At 40.8% G+C, this 20511-nt stretch overlaps 2 protein-coding genes across 2 annotated transcripts in view; both read right to left on the bottom strand.

Annotated features, from left to right (window-relative positions):
* Positions 1 to 9177, bottom strand: part of FBXL20 (F-box and leucine-rich repeat protein 20) — a 109084-nt gene extending 99907 nt beyond the window's left edge. Inside the window, exon 1 of the mRNA XM_008573594.1 lies at positions 9137 to 9177. The gene's annotated coding sequence lies outside the window, so the exon portion shown is untranslated. The remainder of the gene's footprint in view (positions 1 to 9136) is intronic.
* Positions 9178 to 11505: 2328 nt separating this feature from the next.
* Positions 11506 to 20511, bottom strand: part of MED1 (mediator complex subunit 1) — a 19882-nt gene continuing 10876 nt past the window's right edge. The window contains exons 10-13 of the mRNA XM_008573603.1: positions 19474 to 19502; positions 18742 to 18837; positions 18515 to 18620; positions 11506 to 17061 (exon numbers count right to left, since the gene is read on the bottom strand). Coding sequence (XP_008571825.1) covers positions 13821 to 17061; positions 18515 to 18620; positions 18742 to 18837; positions 19474 to 19502 — 3472 coding nt within the window. The 3' untranslated portion in view covers positions 11506 to 13820. The remainder of the gene's footprint in view (positions 17062 to 18514; positions 18621 to 18741; positions 18838 to 19473; positions 19503 to 20511) is intronic.

Raw genomic sequence — 20511 nt, 5'->3', positions numbered from 1 at the left:
GTGTCAGGGAAGGGTATTAGCAATGCAGTGCTCCAGTTCAAAAATAAATGTATCTCTACTTGTCTGTGTTCAGTCACATCATAGCTTTATTTTCCTATTAATCAGAGAAGGAAGAATGACCAGTGTCTGAGGTTAAAAACTGACCAATCCAGTGTTTTATTTATTTATTTTTATTTTATTTTTTATTTTTTCAAAAGATGACCGGTAAGGGGATCTTTACCCTTGACTTGGTGTTGTCAGCACCACGCTCACCCAGTGAGCTGACCGGCCATCCCTATATGGGATCCGAACCCGTGGCCCTGGTGCTATCAGCACCGCACTCTCCCGAGTGAGCCACGGGCCGGCCCCAATCCAGTGTTTTAAATGTCCACTTATAATCTGGTGCCAGATTCTCATCTTAGGAGACATTTATCCACATTTCCCTAACAATGAGTACAATAATGGCTACAGTATAAACTCCAGATTAAAACACCACTAAATCATTATGTTCAATTAGATTTATTAAAATTCACAGGTGTTTCTGTTTAATAAACCCAATATATAAAACTGACTCAGATAAATAAAGGGATGATTAGTTACATTCTTGCCTTTGTAAAAGGATTTTTCTTTTAAATGATAAGTTCCTTTAAAGCATTTAACATACTAATTTATAAAAAGTCATTTTATAAATACTTCTACTCTACAAAATAATATAACAGACATCATTAATTGAACTCTTAATGTATGGTACACAACTTGCTAAAAGTTGTTACAAACATTATAGAATTTAATCCTCACAATCCAGTGCAGTAGGTACTATACCCATTCTAGAGATTGAAAATTTGAGACTCAGTGAGATTAAAGAATTTCTCCAAGGTCACAAAGATAGTAAGGAGCAATGCCAGGGCTCAAACTCATTCTAATAGGTACCACAGCACACTGAACTCCAGGATATCACATAATCATTATACTAATTGGCAAAGGTGTGTGTTTGGTTAGATATACTGCAGACTCTTTCCCCCCAGTGTCCACTGCCATTTTTTTTTTATCAGAATTCAGGGCAAAAGCAAGCAGGAATCCAAAGCAGCATACAGGATAAGATTACAATGGCTAATTGGCTTTTCTTTACTACCAGTTGTAAGCAAAGACGTTTAAGAACATTGGCAATAAATTGACCATCTAATCTCTTTATAGAGAATCACAGAATTTCCCTGCTGGAGGGAACCTTACTGTTGAGACAATGCAGGTCCAGAGAGGTAACTTACCCACAGTCACATAGATACCAGTAACACTAGAACTTCACTAGAGTACATACAATACACACACACACGTATATGAGTACTTTTTGTTACACAGTTCAGAACTGAATTATTTCCCTTTGCAAAATCCTGATGACACTGCCTTAATACTTTCACTCTGTCCATACCCAAATTAATTTCAAAATTAGAACATTAAAATACACAGATGATCTGGTTCAAAAAAACAAGATGGGGTATAAAATAAGAAACTCTGGAAAAATGAGAACTCTGGAAAACCTTGCAGCTAACATACAAATTGTTCATTTGCTGAGAACTGCAAATCCCTTCTCCCTTTTTTTTTTTATTTTCCCCACCCACCTCTAAAAAGGAAAAAAAGAAAACAAAAGAACAAAACAAAACTAGCTCTTTGTTGGTAATTGCAATTCAGGATATTAATGAGTTGAATGACCTTCTCTGGGCCTGTCAACACAGAGTGACATATGCATAAGGGCAGGTACTCTACATTTAAGAACCTGACCTAGTTTAGAAATATTACCATTTTCTTTTTACCTGCACCTCCTGGCACATAAAATACCTCACTCTGCAGATAGTAAAGCAAACATGAAAATGCCCAGAATAGCTATACATATGGCATCTTCTTATTGCAAACTGGAAGTAAAACTGAGAATACTTTTCCAGTTTTCACTTTGAAATGATCACGAAATTATATTTGCCTGCATCCTCCAGTTCATCAGAAAGTCACACCAAGAAACACTACAATAGTTGGTATATCTGACTGTACGAGTTTGGACAGCATTCGATATATTGCCAACCCTCGCCTCCATACTGTTAGATATAATTTCTCTTAGCACCAAAGTAATGCCTAAGATCAATTTACTACCTTACTTTCATGATCCCTTTTTCAGTTGTGACCAGAAATTCCTGGGATCAAGGACAAAAATAACAGCAGAAATTGCCAATATCTATTTCATAATTGACTAAATCCTCACTTACCATGATCTAATAGGTGACTGCATTATTCCTTTAGTGTTGCTTATAACAGAATACCTTAAACTGGGTAATTTACAAAGAAATAGAATTTATTTCTTACAGTTTTAGGAGCTGGGAAGTCCAAAGTCCAGGGAACACATATGTTGAGGGCCTTCTGTGTGGGAACTTTCCACAGCAATGCAGGGTATCACATAGGCTGGGGAAGACAGCTAACTTCCCCACTTGCTCCCCTTTCAAAGCCATCAGAACTGTGCCAATTACCACCCATTAAATCATCAATGGATTAATCCATTCACAAGGGTACAGTCCTTATAATCTAATCCCCTCTTAGAGGCCTCACCTTTCAATTACCTTAATAGGATTTCCCACCCTTTTAACCCTGTTATAGTAGAGATTAAATTTCCAACACATGAACCTTTGGGGGACACATTTAACCCACAGCAGTGACTTTAACCTCATAGCAACTAAAGAGACTGAGCAAAAATGGATTAAACTATTAAACTAAATACATTTCCATCTGACTACAACTGTCAGATATGAGGCTTATTAAAGCCAAAAGAATATCATAAAACCAAGTTTGAGGATACATGATAAGGGAATAAAAAGGTGACTTACCTATAGTTATAACTCACATACCTACTAAATAGTTATTTGATATTTGCTGAAAATAAGTACCCAGTAAAATCATTCTTTTAACAAAAACAGTCTTCAAAAGCAAATGCAAATTCGTTTAGGATTTATCACATCTGAACACATACCTTTGTTTTTTAAAGTTACATAATTAAGCAAGATGAATCAAACACAAATACCATTGCATAGTTCAGTACCACCACCTACTGTTAGTTGCTATGAGGCTAAAATATCTTATCAAATAAATCCAAGTTCATTAAGACATAAAACTATAAAATCACAGTGGAAAGCCTAATTTTTTCTGGGTCTGGGGGTCTAATTTTTGGGGTGGGGGTCTGATCAAAGAATAGTCTGGAAGATCTAGTAGAAAACAATGTAAAGACAACTATGCACAAGCAGCTAAATTTGGTCAGTTTAACGGCATTCTTTCTTCTCCTTTCCTCCCTTGGATTTTCCTGGTGTCACAGAATATTTTATTTTGAACATCTAAAAATACCCTTCCAAAACCGCAGTACTAGTTAGATTGCTGGAATTTTTAATTCAGTTTCCAATCTGTCACCAGTTGGGAATCGGTAATCTAAGCGATAGTAATGGCCTATAACAAAAGCACTTCTAAATTTGCAAGAAAAATAAGACCAAGGTTAGAAAAGAGACAACTTTGGGGGTGAAAATAGAAGGATTTTCAAAATTAATATTAAAAAGCATCAACAACACTAACAGTTAAAACCAACAAGTGACCTAACACATAATATAAGACTTTAGAAATGACTACTTCTAACAGAAATATTGATTTAATGAATGAAAATCTTTAATACAAAAATAGATTACACCTAAGAAAACAGGACTTAAATATCAAGAATACATTTTGTGAAGTTTTTGCCAAGCTAAAGATTTTTTAATGACTTATTGGAAAACATAGTAATTTTCAATATGTTATGGTTTATCTGTTTTTCATATCCATGTTGATTTTTAAATAATGGATGCTACAATGTAAGTACATGATACATGTAAGTACCCTGTTTCAAAAGATAAAAAGATCCATGATTATGCAATAAAGAAACATTAATAACACTATTCAAAAAGGACAGATTGTCTGAATGGCCCTAAAAAGCCCAGACTTTCTATAATGTTAGATAATTTAATGTTAGATAATTGCTTTCAACTCATTTCTAGAGAGTTAAAAACAAAATTCTTTAGTTTTACTAGTACTCTTTCCCATAGCAAGGCTTTTCAAAGAGTGAAACAAATGACTCTCACCCAGTGGAAAAATATATAACATTTCCACAGGCACCAATCTGGAAAACATGGTTATTCACTATGCAAAATGTTCTTTAGGTTAGAGGATAAAAAGGTTTTACTGCAGCCTTAACAGTATTGTGAGACCGAGTCTACAAACTTAAACAAAATATTGGTGTGGCTGTTTCAGAAGAAATGGCCAAGGGAAAAGTCCTCTGCTTTTATTCAAAAATCATATATTCATAGGATTCTGGAACAAAAGGTACTTCAATGACTGATTCTACCTTCCTTGTTTTGCAGAGGAGGGAAAATGGCCAAGCTAGAGAAGAGAAAAGAAATTACCAAAGTTACAGTTAGTTGGTAGCAAATATCAAGATTAACTAATACCCACTGTCCCTTAATTCCCAATGTAGTATGTTCTTTCTGCCATGGCACATTTTATGATTTTTGTTATTTTGGATAAATTAAATTGATAAAATGAAGCAAGAAGGCAAAGAAATACCATAACCTAGTGAGATATAATGAAAAATAACAATGAAACCAAACTGGAACATATCAGTTTCTAATTTATGTGCATTTAACATCTCCAGGCACTGTTTAAACCATAAAATAGCATCTGAATGTCAATTAATGTTACCACTTTGACTTTTCTCTTAGCTGTTAGGTTTTTTAATACACTCAAATAAGATAAAATTTTCTCCCTACATCCTTGTAATGGAGCTACTAACAGTATGACAAAGAGAGACTTAACCAAAAAAAAATCTAAACTTTGATTCAAGAACTAGCCTAGATATTTAAATATATCTGTCACTAATCTCATTGAATGTTAAGATAATGTCAGTTATGGCACTTAAAATGAAGGATAGATTCACTCTCTTGACAGCAAATAAAAAATGAAATACACTGGATAAAGAACTTTAGGAAAGCTCTTTCCACACATTTTATGGGCTTTCTGCTAAGTTATGCTAAAAACAGAGCAGAATGACAGCGTGGAGTCACAAAAATGCAGATTGGAATCTTGGCTCCCCAATCACTAGCTGTGCCACTTGAACACCTTACTTAACCTCTCAAGCCCTCACTTTCCTCAACTATAAAATAGAATTGCAAGAATTGTAAGTAATTGACTTAAAACATCTAGCTCAGTACCTGGCATGTAGAAAACACTCAATAACCATCATTAAGTTTGAAAGAAAATTATTAAAATTTGCCACAAAGCAAATTTCACTGTAAGTAATATAATAAAAAGTATTTAAATGATGAATTTCAATTTAGCAACTAACACAATTCAGCATACACTATGTCAACCTCTGCAGATTATTATTGTATAGATTTAATGCTAAGGTGAAACAGCAAGGCACAACACAAATTTTCACATCTTTAGATCTCTTAAACTCTTTATCCAAAAGTCATCTTCTTTGTCTATTCTACAGGATGCTACATATCTGGCTCACAGATATACCTTCCTTTGGTTTTAACTTAAAAAATCTTTTTCTACCACTCTACCCCGAGTGCGAGATTTAAAGTGCGAGGCCCCCAGTTACAACATTCAAAAGGGTACAACATAAAACATTCCATATAAAAGGATTTTAATCAATCAGCTATGAAAAGATCATAAACCAGTTATCTTCCCCAAGAAAAATAAATCTTTTCGCTTTTTATATTAACCATAACCACAATTTGAAATTAGCCATTACTTGCCATAAAGATTTCCAGCATTCACAAAAATTCTCATTGAGAGATCAGCTATCTGCTTACAATTGTAAAATTTTCAGTTCTTTAACAAGTGTTCTGTAATTTTGAGGATTTTAAAAAAATCAGGGCTGGCTGGTTAGCACACTTGGTTAAAGCATGGTGTTGTAACACCAAGGTCAAGGGTTCAGATCCCCTTATGGGCCAGCCACAAAAAATAAATAAATAAAATTTTAAAAATACCATTCAATATAATTGTTTTAGATGTCAAAAGCCTGTTTTACTTACCTACATCTTTTATTGACTGAAAGTAAATATTTAACATATTTTCAATGAATTAGCAATGTTTATTACCTCATAAAAAGCCAGTTTACTAATTATCTTCCTACTTGTAAATTAGGTCAATAAAGAGGTAAATGGTTTTAAGAAATGCTCAAATAATGAAGCTCAACACATCATCTCTAGCCATTCTCATCTGTATTCTGTCATGGAATACTTCACAACATACTAAAAGAATAGCCTTTGGTTCATAAACAAACACTTAATCATGAATACTATACAATAAGTGTTTTTTACCTCCTTAACCTTTAACTTTCTCAGATCATATTTAGAAACTTTAGCTGCCTCCTACATAACAATTAAGGTAAACTGATGTGCTTCATGAAGCAGTAAATTTTCTTGTTGTGTTAGTATGCCAACACTACAGAAAAACTATAAATTAAAATAGAGAACAATTATAAAATAGGAAATAGCAAAGTAATTTTAAAGCACTTACTACAAGAAAATTCTTTTCAACAATTATTCAACAACCTAAACAGCAAAATGATGAAGAGCTAATTACAGTTGCAAAAGGCCACCACCCACTCAAATCTTCAGTATTTGGGACTCCCTTTCAAAATTTCTGTTAAGTAACACCAAGTCAAGGGTTCAGATCTCCACACTGGCCAGCCGCCAAAAAAAAGAAAAATTCTTGTTAACTGCTGTCTATTCAGTAATTTTAATGATATTCTGTACTTTTACAGTAGTATTGAATGTGAAACCACCATAAATTTACCTTATTGGGGCCTTCTACATTACGGCAACACCAAGTCCTATTAACGTATACACCAAATAATTATCTAGAATAATACTTTCTTCCCATGATTAAGTTAAATATGAAAACTCTAAGAAGTCCAATTCCTTGATTTTCTCCTCTCCTCACCTGCAACAGTAATATTGTAGCTATGAATTTAAACTTTCCCCAAACACTTCCTATCTTGATCTTTGTGGATAAATTCAAATATTTTCCCTATAAGCATAAAGAGTAATCAAGGAATAGACTAAATTAATAATCCTTACGTAAAATTTTTCACCTCTTGCACGTAGCTGGTGAGTTTCCTGACACTGACTCACCACTGTCTTAACAACTGCATCTTTCAAATGGAGATAAAAAAAAAAAAAACACCCAGTGAGATGTACACTGAGCTGTGAGCGATCCCAGGGCAGCTTGATTCTCTGCCAGAAAAGGCCAGGTAACATTTACTCTTCTTGTTGTATAAGTTTCTTTCTCTCTCATACCCTCAGTGAACCTTCCCGTATATTATTATACTATTGCAATTCATCAGTAATTAGAATACTTCACTTCCCAAAGGAATTCCTTCCATACACTGTGACTATTCTCCAAAGACACTTTCAGACAGTCCATTCCTTAATACCATGAATACAAACCTCCTTCGCCAGAGGAGGAAAAATTCCCGAGACAAACAGACCAGAATGGATTTTCTGAAGTGTCAGACTTTCGTCCCAAATCTCAAAACTGTAGACATCTAAGTTCCCAGAAACAATGAGATACAAAAGTACAGACTAAACGAAAAATTCCCGAGACAAACAGACCAGAATGGATTTTCTGAAGTGTCAGACTTTCGTCCCAATCTCAAAACTGTAGACATCTAAGTTCCCAGAAACAATGAGATACAAAAGTACAGACTAAATGGGAAAGAAGAGGAAGTATCAGAACAATACCCAAACCAAACAGCACCGAAAACCCGTGGTCGCCTCTATCATCCAGTCTAACACTTTTGCTTCCCTAGTTTAATCAAGGTCTCAAACTCGGAGAAACGGCCCCTGGCCCATAATTTCCCCCTTCTGCAGACAACAAACGTTTCACAAGGAAGGTGGCAGAAAAAAAGAAGGTCTGGTCGATCGGAGCCGTGATGATTTTTCTACCGGGTGGAAGGAGGCAAGCCAAGGGTTGTATAAAGAATGGAAAGCTGAGTGATCCTGGGGGGAGGGGGGAATTAGGGCGCCGGAGCTAATCTTCCGCCGGGGCCCGAGGGTGGGAGAAGGCGAAGAGTCGGGAGGACTAGGGAAGCCGGGCTACACTGGGCTTTCGGATCGCGAGAATGGGGAGAGAAGTCTGGCAGCGCCACCGGTGGGTGGGTGGGTGGCTGGCGGCGAACGCAAGGGAGGAGGCCCCGTGCGGGGCAAATGCTTCGGGTAAGAAAACGCCGCCCAAGCCCCCCATGCTCACACCTCAAACCTGCTCTTGGTCACTCCGTTCACGTCCCTCCTCATGGGGACGGCGGGTGCGGCCCGGGCCGGGCGCTGCGGCGTGCGGAGTGGAAACACTGGGGGCCCAGGGCAGGCCCGGGAGATCCGGGACGGGGAGGAGGAGGAAGAGGGGCAAAGCCGGGGCCGACAGACGCGGAGGAGACCTCTCGGCTCCAGCAGGGCCTCCACCACCTCCCGCGGCGCGGGCGGCCACAACGGCTGCTCGTCGCTAGCTCGGCTCTCTCCTCAGCCTCAACTTCAACCCAAAACAAAAACACTCCCCACCTGCCAGCAACGCCGCTCCTCATTGGGCCGAGCCGCCCGGGCCTCGGAACGCGGAGGGAGGAGAAGGCGGGGGAGGAGGGGGGAGGAGCGCGCGGCGGCGGCGCGAGATCTCCCCTCCCCCACCCGCGGCGCCCGGGAGCAGCCGGAGTGTGGCGGCGGCGGCACCAGCCCCTCCCGCCTCCGAGGCAGGCGAGTTCACCGGGAGAAGGAGAGGCAGGAAAGTGCCTATGGATTTTGTGTGTGTGTGTGTGTGTGTGTGTGTGTGTAAAGGGGGGGCTGTGGGGTGGGCGCGAGTTGCGCGCGTGCTCGCGGACGGGTGACGGAGAGGAAAGCCGGGGCATGCACACTGCACCGGAGCCCCCTCTCCTGCCCCATGGCCCCCTTTCTTCCTCTCCGTGGGCAAACAGGCACGCACCGACCCGCACGGGACCTGAGCTTCCTGCTTAGTTCCCTCATCCCCTAGTCTTGTCACTTCTTCCCCAGTAGCCTCAGCTGGCCCGCATATCTTTCCCACCCAACTCCCTTCCCCTGTTACTCACTGTCGCCTTGAACCCAAAGTGCAGCAGGCGGTCCCTGCTTGGAGCCATTTTCCTGCTCTTTGTGGATGTCTCTAGATTGGAGCAGTACTGCGGCCGCCGCCACCTCTTCCCCCGTCCCGGTGGATTGCATTACGGGATGCCGCAGGGAGGCCTGGGGGGCCGCATGGCTCGGGAGGCAGGAGCTAATTGCGCTGACAGGCAGGCCGAGCGCCGCGCTCTGCTCTGGGATTGCAGCGAGACTGCACCTCCGACCTTGGGGTCAGGGGGTGCAGTGCTGGAGCGCGGCAACCATTCCTTCTGCTGGGGGAGGGGCACGCGTTGGTGGGAGTAGGGGCGGGAGAGGCAGAAGGGCCTTTGGCTTCCCCCGCCCCTCCGCTGCGGCTGGCGCCCAATGGGCTGTAGTGCCTCCCTGCCCTCCAATCAGAGCGCAGATTGGTGGGAACCTGATCCGGACGCCACTTCGGCGGGAGAAACAAGCGTGTGTGAGCGAGTAGGCGGGGGGCATTCGCCCAGTGGAAACTATGACTTTCATCTGACTCTTGGGCTCCTTGTGTAGAAGTTGATCTGTGTCATCATACTGTTATATTTTAACCACTCCGGCCTTTAATGTCCCAATGTGGAATTTATGACCGAATTTCCACGGATTAAGCGAAGAGCGACAGTCGACAGAATCATGTCCCAAACGTGAAATTTTGGAAACTTATAAAATTAAGCAGTCCTGGATTGGAAGCAGCAGTACTGCTTCTAATTGTATGCTTCCAAAGCAGAATTTGTCTTTACACCCCTTTTAATTAGTAGTCTGTGAGTAGCTTGTTGTGAATCAGATTAAGAAATGAACTCAAGAGCAACAAGCCCTGCAGATCTTTAAGAGGCATATTTTAGCAGGAAAGCGTATATCCAACTCTTAAAGCACTTTATAAACTTTCTTTCCTTTTTTTATCCTAGAGAGGACTTCCTTAAGAGGGAATGTAACTTCAGAAAACTCATGCTGGGCCAGCCCGTGGCTCACTTGGGAGAGTGTGGGGCTGATAACACCAAGGCCACCGGTTTGGATCCCTATATAGGGATCGCCGGTTGGCTCACTTGGGAGGGCATGGTGCTGACAACACCAAGTCAAGGGTTAAGATCCCTTTACCGGTCATCTTTTTTTTTAAAAAAGAAAACTCATTCTTAAATCTATAAGCCCAGTATAGATGTTACATTCTCTTGCCATCCCAGATACTTTTAATGTTTTTGCTTCACTTCAGCGGGTGGAATAAAACAGCCTTTTAGTTCTCAGTCTCATCCAAGAGTTGTTTTCTCCCAGCAAGAACTAGTGATGAATTTGGTAACAACTGCAGACCTGGCATATACAGGTAAATCAAATATAATGAAAACTGTTTCATATGTCTATCAATCATCCATTTCAGTGGACCCATTTCTAGTAGTAGAGAAGACATTTACTTTTTAACTTTTTTTTTTTTATTAACTGGGTTTTTGAAATGCTGAACATGTGAAAATTATTCACAGGTTAAAAATTTATTACACATAGGCATATTGCTTTTTATCAAAGAAATTTATTTGCAGATAAGTAAACAGGTTCTTTTGTAATGTTTTGGGGGAAAAAAATCCCACAGATTTTGTCTACTTTCAAAAAGATGAAAAACCCCGAAGTATGTACAGAACAGCCAAATGCACAGAAAATCAAATTTGAAAGATTTTCTTTTTTTGAAAAGACCCACCCAACTGCCCCGATGTACATTTTAAACTCAAAATTTAAAGCTCAGTTCTTACAGCTGAGCATGCTTCCCAACCTAGCTTCTGAGGTGTTAAGTACTTCTTGCCACTCCAAAAACTAACTCAAGGATAGAAATAAATGGTAAATGAGGGGTTGGGGGGAGGGGGTGGGGAGAGAAGAGATAGAAAAGGGGAAAAAAAGGAAATGAGATTGCCCAGGGACTATGACTACTTCCTATACTGACATCTGCTTTAGGTGACTCAGCTGTGGATACTGTGACTCACTGGCTCCCTGAAAGGGTTTCTTCTGAGAATTCATGATATTGCTCACTCAATTTTCAGACCTAAGCCTGAAGAAGGAAAATCCTCTTAAGAGTCACCAACCTCAAGCCTGGTTTTGGCAACTATATCCTGCTTTGTTTTCTTCCCCCCATCTAAAATACTTATTTTATGACACATTGACTTTGAACCTGAAATCTTCATGTACATCAGAGCAGGTTTGGACCAAAACCCCCTAACATTAAGCTAAAAGACAGAAGAGAAATCAGGTCAAACTAAGAATATATAAGACATCAGCAGCAGAAGATAGGTAGTTGACTTCATGTCCTTGCAGTCTTTTGAAACAGGAGAATGAGTACACCTAGACAGGAGGGAGGTGTCCCAGGCTTGGTTTATTCTGCCTCTTCTCCTCCACCCTGTGGAGAAATGCAGTGCTCCCTGGTTCTCAGGCAGGGTGAAGCAGTTTAGCCCCGGCTCCCTGTTAAGCAAGTTCAGATGCTGGGTCAGTGTGTGGGGTGTGCCCATCGACAATTCAGGGGCTTATCCTTCATCCAGATCCTAACTCGGGATTCTTTGATCTGGGATGAAGACAGAAAGAGAGAAAAAGCTTCCCAGTTTACTCGTTTTGGTATTTGTTGGCTCTGCTTGGGGGAGCTGAGCCCCTGATACTAAAGCAGTACATTTCCCATATGATTTTCCCCACCCAAAACAAACTTTAAAACTATGTAACTTTTTTTTTTCTTGCAGAAACCAATGGCATAGGATTCAAAACTAGGTGACAAACTTGTGAGAATTCCAACCTGGTTGTATGTCTGAGAGGCTGCTACTGTACCAGCATCACAAGATAAAGCACTCTGGTATCACCTTGCCCATGTCCTCCTTAGTGTCACCCAAGACATTTGACTCTGATATAGTAACCGATAACTTTTCTTGCTCCACTTTGCAACGTTTCGTTTCCTACTTCTTATTACCTTTGGGTCACAAAAGTGGTAGAGTTGTTGAGAGCTGATGACCAGAAAAGGGAGAACACTAGAGGAAATGAAAGACAGTCAGGAAAGAAAGCCAAAGCTGATTTTCCAACTCTGTGCTAACTCCAACCTGCAGAAAAGCTGAATATAGAAATCTTCCATATCTGATGAAGTCACACACACACACACGAAAACACCTGGGTTTTTTTGTTTTTTTTTTTAAATCCAGAAGAGTTGTGCCGGGGACCGTACCCCATCCCACTGATACAGATCCTGAATGGAATCATCAGGAATGGCACAGTGCAGGTGTCAAAATCAAAGTAAGGCCGCAGAGTTTTGAGAGGACCCTCCAAATACTGAGAACTTCTGTTGCACTCAAAACAGTCTCCTGGATTTCTATATTTATGAGAAGGGCTTCTTATTGATGTCCCCCAGAATCCAGACGCACACCTATTTCTCCCAAAAGGTCCAATAGTGTTGCTACATAGTAGCAAGGTTTTATCTTCATGCTCACCCAGCATTCCAGGCCCCATTACTTCAAGTGAGCTTGAAATTGTTTTAAGTGAACTATGGCTGCAAATTTTTTACTGTTCTATCTCAGGGAGCATACAGTGGAGTGATTAAAGCCTGGACTCCTTCTCCTTGTGATGAAGAATAACAAGGAGCCCACCTCTTAGGAATGGCATCAGTTCTCCTGCAAACAAAATGCTGGGATGTGAACTTTTGGCACATTGTGGAAATAGAATTATTAATTCTGTAATGGTTTTCATGCCACTGGGTCAGGAAGCCTGTCCCACATTAAACCTTACTGCATATGAAAGCATGTTTACATCTCAAAAAGCCACCCTAGCTTTTTTTTTTTAAAGGAAAAAGAGATTAATACCTCCATGGGGATGTAACTCCTAATAATCCTATGATGTCTGAACCCTATGAAAAACCACCTGAAATAAAAATATCATTTTGGTTTTTCTGTTTAACTCCAAAGGTGGGCTCTGACTAACCTGCTTGGGCTTGATGCTACAGTATTAGCACAAGCTACATCCCTACCACCAAATAAACCTTGCTCTTCTACCTCCCATCATTTTGAACCCTAAACCTCATAGATTTAGAAACACTGTATAAAAACAAACAGATAATAGTTAAAATATTACAAATAAATAGCTCAAATAATCTTCCCTCCCCCAATCCTAAGATACAGACACCAAACATTACTTAAGTGTCCAAAATGACCAAGTCCTTCATTTGCCCATGCCTCAAATGGACAATTACCCAAAGGTGAACAACCTTCATGCAGATGCATCAAGGAATGTATTGCTTTTTCATTTTCTGCCCAGCCCTTTAAGTACATGCACTAAAATGAGTTTAAAACGTTGCCTAAAAATGGAAAAAGGGAGAAAAAAATATATATGAATATTTCCCACAAAATTTTCCCACCCTTTCCTCTCCCTACACCCCTCCCATCCCTTTCCCTTTCTTAAACAAGTATAACTTTCTTACTGGCAAAGGAACAAGGAAATCTTGGTAATCAGAATCAAACCCTGTGGTCTCTAGTAGGGTCTGGAAATGCCTTTCTAAATTCAACCAGCTCACTGTCAGAGCCATGCCATTTAGGATTCTTAAACACAAACCAGACCTATCTGACTCACCCCTTGTGGTGGTTTGCCTATAAACTTATCATTAGTTTTTTTCTCCGGCCATGTTTGTTTTAGAAAATGAGGTTCCTAATTGCCAATCAGGGCCACATCCATAAGATCATCATCTTCCTCCCCAATCATAAACTCTGGGCTGAGCCTTGAGGGCCTGTCTGCAGATAAGATTGTGTTACTCGTCATAGACAAGGACTGATCTGAAGATATGGGTGATTTAGACCAACTCTCTGGCTTGATACTATGAGATTTTTTTTTATCTCGGTCTTTGTCCCGGTCCCTATCTTTGTCTTTCACTTTCTTCTTTTCCTTTTTGTGCTTCTTATGCTTCTCTGTGCTGTATTCTGGAAGTGGTCGAATGCCATCATCTGAGCTGGGACTGTTCTGATAAGATTTCTCTGCTATGGAAGAGCCTGACTCGCTTTCACTGTCCAGATTCTGGGGGGTATATGCTGGTGACTTACTATGGCTGGGAGAGCCACGCTCATGCTTTGGAGTGGAACCACTGATGAGTGGAGAGCCATAGCTTTTGGAAGAGGCCATCTGAGGCCTGAGCCCTTCTCCACTACTTTCCCCAGGTTTCTGCAAAGTCACTTTGGCTTTTATGCTGGGGGAGCCTCCATCATGCTTGCTGATGATAATTTTTGCCACACCCGTGCTGCCCACATTTTTCGACTCTGAAGTCTTCTTAGAAGAATCTACTGAGCCCCCCGAGGTGGAAACCTTTGATTTATCTTTATCACTTTTCTCACGCTTACCCTGGAACTCTCCTCCTGACATGTTATGTTTGGAGGACATGGGATGGCTAGAAGAGTTTGTGCTAACCCCCATCTGGCCATCCATTGGGTCTTCACCCCCAGGGCCACTGGTGACAACTCCATGCTTCAGTTTATCTATGACAGCTGTCAAGGATGGCTTCTTATTTCTGCTGGGAGATTTCCCTTTGGAACTCCCATGTTGGTTCTGAGAGGATGACATGGAAGAGCCACTTGAGGAAAAGGAGGAGGAAGATGCTGTACAAGAATTAGATGATGGGGGAGTTTTCTGGGACAAGGAGCCTGAAGATCCTAACCCTGAAGATGACTTCATGCCAGAGCCTGAACTAGTTCCAGACATATGAGAAACACCAGAACCTGAACTGATAGGGGACTTGGCTTTAGAGGATGGGGGAGTCCCAGGAATAGGCTTCATTGGAGAGGCAAGCTTTTCAGTGCCTCCGGGTGGCCTTGAATGAGAAGGAGATATGTTTGGTTTACTTAAAGAAGGATTCATAAGTGATGATGGCTTCCCTTGAGGTTTCATCTTGGTGCTGCTAGAGCTGCTACTTAGTCCATGCTTGGTAATGGGAGAGGAGCCCGGCTTCCCCCCAGACTGAGATGAATTTTTAGACTGGCTAGATCCAGAAGACCCTTGGCTAGAATACATACTGCTACTTATCTTGGAACTTGATGAGCCTTCTGATTTACTGCTTTTCATCTTGCCTGAGGTGGAAGCAGAAGACGAGGAAGAGGAAGAATGGCTATGATGGCTTTTGCCACCTGAGGAAGACACAGAACCACTACTAGTATACTGACTGTGAGAGGAGGGCTTGCCCACCATCACTGTTCCCTTAGGAATCTGAATAGTGATTTTGGGAATGGGTGGTGTGGCAACACCTGGAGGAGTCTGAGATCTTCCTGAACTGCCTGGAGATTTGGATCCACCTGTACTGGTAGGTGGGGTAAAAGGACGGTTAGAAGAACTGTGAGATGGAGACTTTCCCTCAGTGTCTGTCTTCTTCCGCTTTGGAGGCTTCTCTTTGCTTTTCCCATCATTAGAAGGGGTCCGACTGCGCTTCCCTGGTTTGCTGTCTAATCCTGTGCCTGACAGACTACTATTAGCGCTGCCATTGCCTTCCTTTACCCTCTTTTGATTCTTTTCTTTCCCTAAGTCCCCAGTGGTCAGTAAAGGACTCTGACTACCACTGTGATGCTCCATAAGATCTGCAGGACCCAAAGCCTTACCAGTTACTGATATAATACTGAAATCAACTGTGTCAGCTTGATTATTGCCTTTAAACTTTGTCTCCCCATTATCACCTCCAAGCATCGGCACCCCCAAAGTATTTAGTGCCTGAGATGCAAATCCTTTGAAATCATCATTATCTCCACTTTGGCTGCTTTCATCAAAATATTCTTCTCCAAAACCACTTTGGCTCTGGCTGTTCAATAAATCAGGATTGAAATCTACCCCATCAGGAAAAAAATGATTGGTAGGAGAGTCACTACTGGGGCTTCCAGTAGCATCTGCAATAAGGTCAGCTGGATCAGTGTATGGATTTTCATTATTATTAGTCTGAAAGACATCAGAGTCAAAGAGAGCACTCTGAGAATGCCCCGAACTTGAAGAATCTCGAACAGGGGTGCCAATGGGTGGGCAATCATCACTAGTGCTGGGAAGCTTAGAGGCTTCTTCTGCAATATCTGAAAGGATATCAGTTACATCTTGGCCAATGCTGTCTGAACTGGATAGTCGGACCATCCTTTGAATACTGGGTTGGGGGTGAGGTACTGGTTGTGGGTAAGTTGTTGGGGGAGTGCTACACTGGCTTGGAGCTGGAGTTATGTGTGGCGTATCCAGCGTGTCAGTTGTCATATTGACATCAAAGATAGGGTTCTGTGAGTCAACATCCATTGAAAATAGCTCCCTCTGAAAGTCATCTTCAGTCTGATGCTTGGGTTTGTCAGGTGGTAATCTTGATGACTTCTTCTTCTTGGTTTTGTTGCTCCCCGAGCACATTTCCATCCGGGGTGAGCCAGAAGAGGAGTTCTGCCTTTCTAAAGGGCTGCTTCCATAAAGGGTTGAGAAATCCTGGGCAGGATTATCTTTAAGAAGGTTCATGAGCATCGGGTGGTTCTTGGTGTTGCCGGCCATCGAAGAGACAGGTGGCGGCGTGTGATGAGGAGGGGTCGGACTCGAGCCAATGGTAGACCCCCCGTTCCCTGTGATTTGCAACAAACTGGTAAGAATTGGGTTCTGAGACACCTTGCTGAAGTCCTCCCCATGGCCCACCGACTCATGCCGATCTTTGATGCTCATGCTCATATTAAACAAGGTGGTAATGGGACCCCCCGGAAAGGTGTTGGTTGGTGTAGTGGTACCACTCATTGGGTTGTTGCCTGTGGTCATGCCATACCCTGGGCTGCTAGCCGGGGGCAGGTTCTTTTTCACCATATCTTCAACTGTCTCTGCAATGAGGGACAGTGCTGGAGTGTCGGCCTGAATGGTTTCAGCTTTCCTCCGAATAGCCCTCATGGTCACAGGGATGGACATACATCTACAAGGTAAAATGGAAAAAACAAAGTTAATATTGTACTTGCTGCTGAATGAAACCAATTTTTCATTTGGGAAAACAAGCTCTGATTTTGCCTGAGACTTAGATAAGCCATCAGACGTTTGCAGTAAGCAGTTTTCAGGTAAGGCAAGTAACCTATAAGGCAAGAGTAGTTCTATCAAATGCCAGAGCTTTCAGTAAATTCATTCTAAAAAGCATCTGACCCAGTAGTCAATCAACCTCTTATGAACCACAACCAAAAACAAACCACAAACAGGAGTCAAAATAATTAGATTTCATATTGAACTAAAAGAAAACTGGTAACAATGGAACTTAGAAAGAAAATACATTTCCTCTGGGGCTTCACATAGTAATTAATGGTATATATAATTTCTTTTAACTAATGAACCATTAGAAAAATCTCTCAACCCAAGTTTTAAACTTTAATGGATTAGGGCTGGCTGGTTAGTTCAATTGGTTAAGCACAGCCTTATAACACCAAGGTCATGGGCATGGGTTCAGATCCCTTTACAGGCCAGCAGCAAAAAAAAAAAAAAAAAGATACCTTAATGGCTTAGATCATCCCAAAGCTACATTGTTGTGAAAAGAGCTACTGCTGAGGGCCGGCCCATGGCTCACCTGGGAGAGTGTGGTACTGATAACACCAAGGCCATGGGTTTAGATCCCTATATAGGGATGGCCAGTTAGCTCACCTGGGAGAGCATGGTGCTGACAACACCAAGTCAAGGGTTAAGATCCCCTTACTGGTCATCTTTTAAAAGAAAAAAGAGCTACTGCTGGTATGAAATCTTATTTGTTTAAAAACAAAGCACTTTTTTTATCTTCCAGATGAATTTATATTTATAAGCATATATTTGAAAACATTTTGCTGTAGAACATATGGCAGCAAACTTTTTCTTATAGGGCCACAGAGTAATATGTTAGTTTGTAGGTCATATGATTTCTGCCCAACTACTCTGCATCTTAGCTTAAAAGCTGCCATAGACATGTAAATGAATGGCAGTATTCCAATAAAATTTATTTGCAAAAATAGGCTGCCAGCCACTATTGTGAAAAATCTCAAAATTACATATTAATGTTTCTGAGAAGCTGACTGGCTTAAGTGTCTTCCCACACATTGCCATTTAACACATTACATCTCTTAAAAAGTGGCAAAGAAGATAGGTGAAAAAAAAATCTGCATCTTATTTCAGCTCTCTCCTACCTTAAAGTACCCTAATGCCAGGCTTGAAGTTACCTACCTTACTTCCTATTACTCTTACAGCGATATGTAAAAAAACAAAACTCAGATCACTTGAATCCAAAAGCAGAGAAGGGTGTATTCAAAGCAATGACTAAATGCTTTTCTCCTTTATTGCCAATTCACTATAATACTAAAGAAAACATTCTTTATACATCTCTTAAGGAGACCTTGATGGAAAAGGGCCAGTGCTACCTTTGAACAACTTTGGCAATGAAGTCATCTGTGCAGATGAGTGCATCTGACAGCCCCTTGTAGAGCTTACAGCTCACGTGTGTTGAGTCCTGCACATCCATTACCACTGAAAGACAAAAATATACAGGAGGTATTGGAATAGAGTCAGCTTCTGACTTTCCATCCAAAAAAGATACAGGGACCAAACTGCATCCCTGAGAGAGGTGTCAGCCACCCACACAACTCACCACACACAAGGGAGTCATTCACAGGGTGCTGAAAAGATACGCTGAAACGGGACTCTGAGAGGGGACACACTTCAAATTGGAGGAGCCCAGGAGAATCTAAAGAGCAAAGTAAAAGATCATAAAACAATCAAGCAAATTTAAAACTTTAGATAAATAATAATCCTTAAATATACACAGTGATATTCTTTCTGTCCCTCATCAGAAACTAAATTCCACACTTTTTTCAAACAAAAACCTACTATGTCATCCACAGATGATAGAAGGAATCAGGTTCCAAGTAATCTGCCAGTTTATGTTGAAATTTCTCTAGAACAAAAAGTAACTAAATTTCCAATTTTTTTTTTCCCTTTTTTTTTTTTTTTTTTTTTGGTGGCTGGCCACTACAGGGATCTGAACTTTTGACCTTGGTGTTATAGGGCTGTGCTTCAACCAACTGAGCAAACTGGCCAGCCCTAAACTTTCAGTTTTCTAAGATGAAGATATTTAATCCCTAACATGTAAAAGACTTTGGCAGATATAAACACACTGCCTTGAAAGTGAATTCTGAAAATAAAAGTGGCCAAGAGGAGTTTTCTCATTCTATTTGGTAAGTAGACATCCAGAACCACTGCCATAAACCCTGCTTTCTATCTGCGTTTGGAACTGTTAACTGTGCATCCCATAGTTTGGTAAGCAGAGATATAGAGGCTACTATCTAAAATGATGTATTTATGCCAAATACACATATCTAACCATCATCATAGATTCTTAAGCTAAACGTGCTGGCAATCCAGACACAAGTATCATACTCATGGTTTCTTGGGAAAAAGAGTGCATCTCTGTAGGATTAGTTCCATAACTATACTATGAAAACTCATTTTTAGATTCCCTAAAGCTATCTGAAGAATTCTCTTAGGATTAAAACACAGAACAGCCACAAGTTTGCTCGCATATGCTCTATGTCATTGCCCCAAGTCTCAAAAATTTCTCATTTCTCAAGCAATTCCTATTCCCACAAAAGATTTCCTGATTTACCTTCCCTGTTTCTTCTTGCCTACCATTTGCACTGATACATATCTATCCCTGGAGCGCTTTTAATGACAAAGGTAAAAATTTAACTGTGGTTAGCTACAGCAACCAGTGTTTACATCAAGGCTTGTCATAGCCAATGGTGTTTGAAAAACACCAGCACTGGGGCACAGATCACCTTTTCATAGCTATATGATTAAGTTCTTCAAAGAATGGGAAGAGAAAATATACTCAGGCAGGACTAAGGCTTGGAGGCATTGTCCTAACAACCTAAAATTTAGATACGAAGAAATCAATATATATACACAATGGAATACTACTCAGCCATAAAAAAGAATGAAATTCTGCCATTTCCAGCAACATGGATGAGTCAGGAGAAAAGTATGTTAAATGAAATAAGCCATACAAGTAAAGAGAAATACCTCATGTTCTCACATATGTGCTAAGAAAGAAAGAAAAGACCAAGACAATATGTTGAACTTTCAGAAGGGGAAAACAAACCTAAGGATACTTGAGGTAGGGTGAAGGTGGAAGGGTGAGTTGGGGAGGGATAAGTTGGGTAAAGGGCATAAAGAAAAATCACAATTTGTAATAATAATATGCTTATAATGAAGTAAAACAACAGAAAAAAAAAAAAAAGAAATCCAGACTGGCCAATTATCTCAGTTGGTTACAGCACAGTGCTATAACACCAAGGTCAAGGTTTCAGATCCCCCTACCAGCCAGCCACAAAAAAAAAAAAAAAAAAAAAAAAACTTTTTT

This window comes from Galeopterus variegatus, unplaced genomic scaffold (genome assembly GCF_000696425.1).
Source record: "Galeopterus variegatus unplaced genomic scaffold, G_variegatus-3.0.2 Scaffold938, whole genome shotgun sequence".
NCBI classification, from domain to species: Eukaryota; Metazoa; Chordata; class Mammalia; order Dermoptera; family Cynocephalidae; genus Galeopterus; species Galeopterus variegatus.
This window is presented reverse-complemented; position numbering and strand designations above follow the sequence as displayed.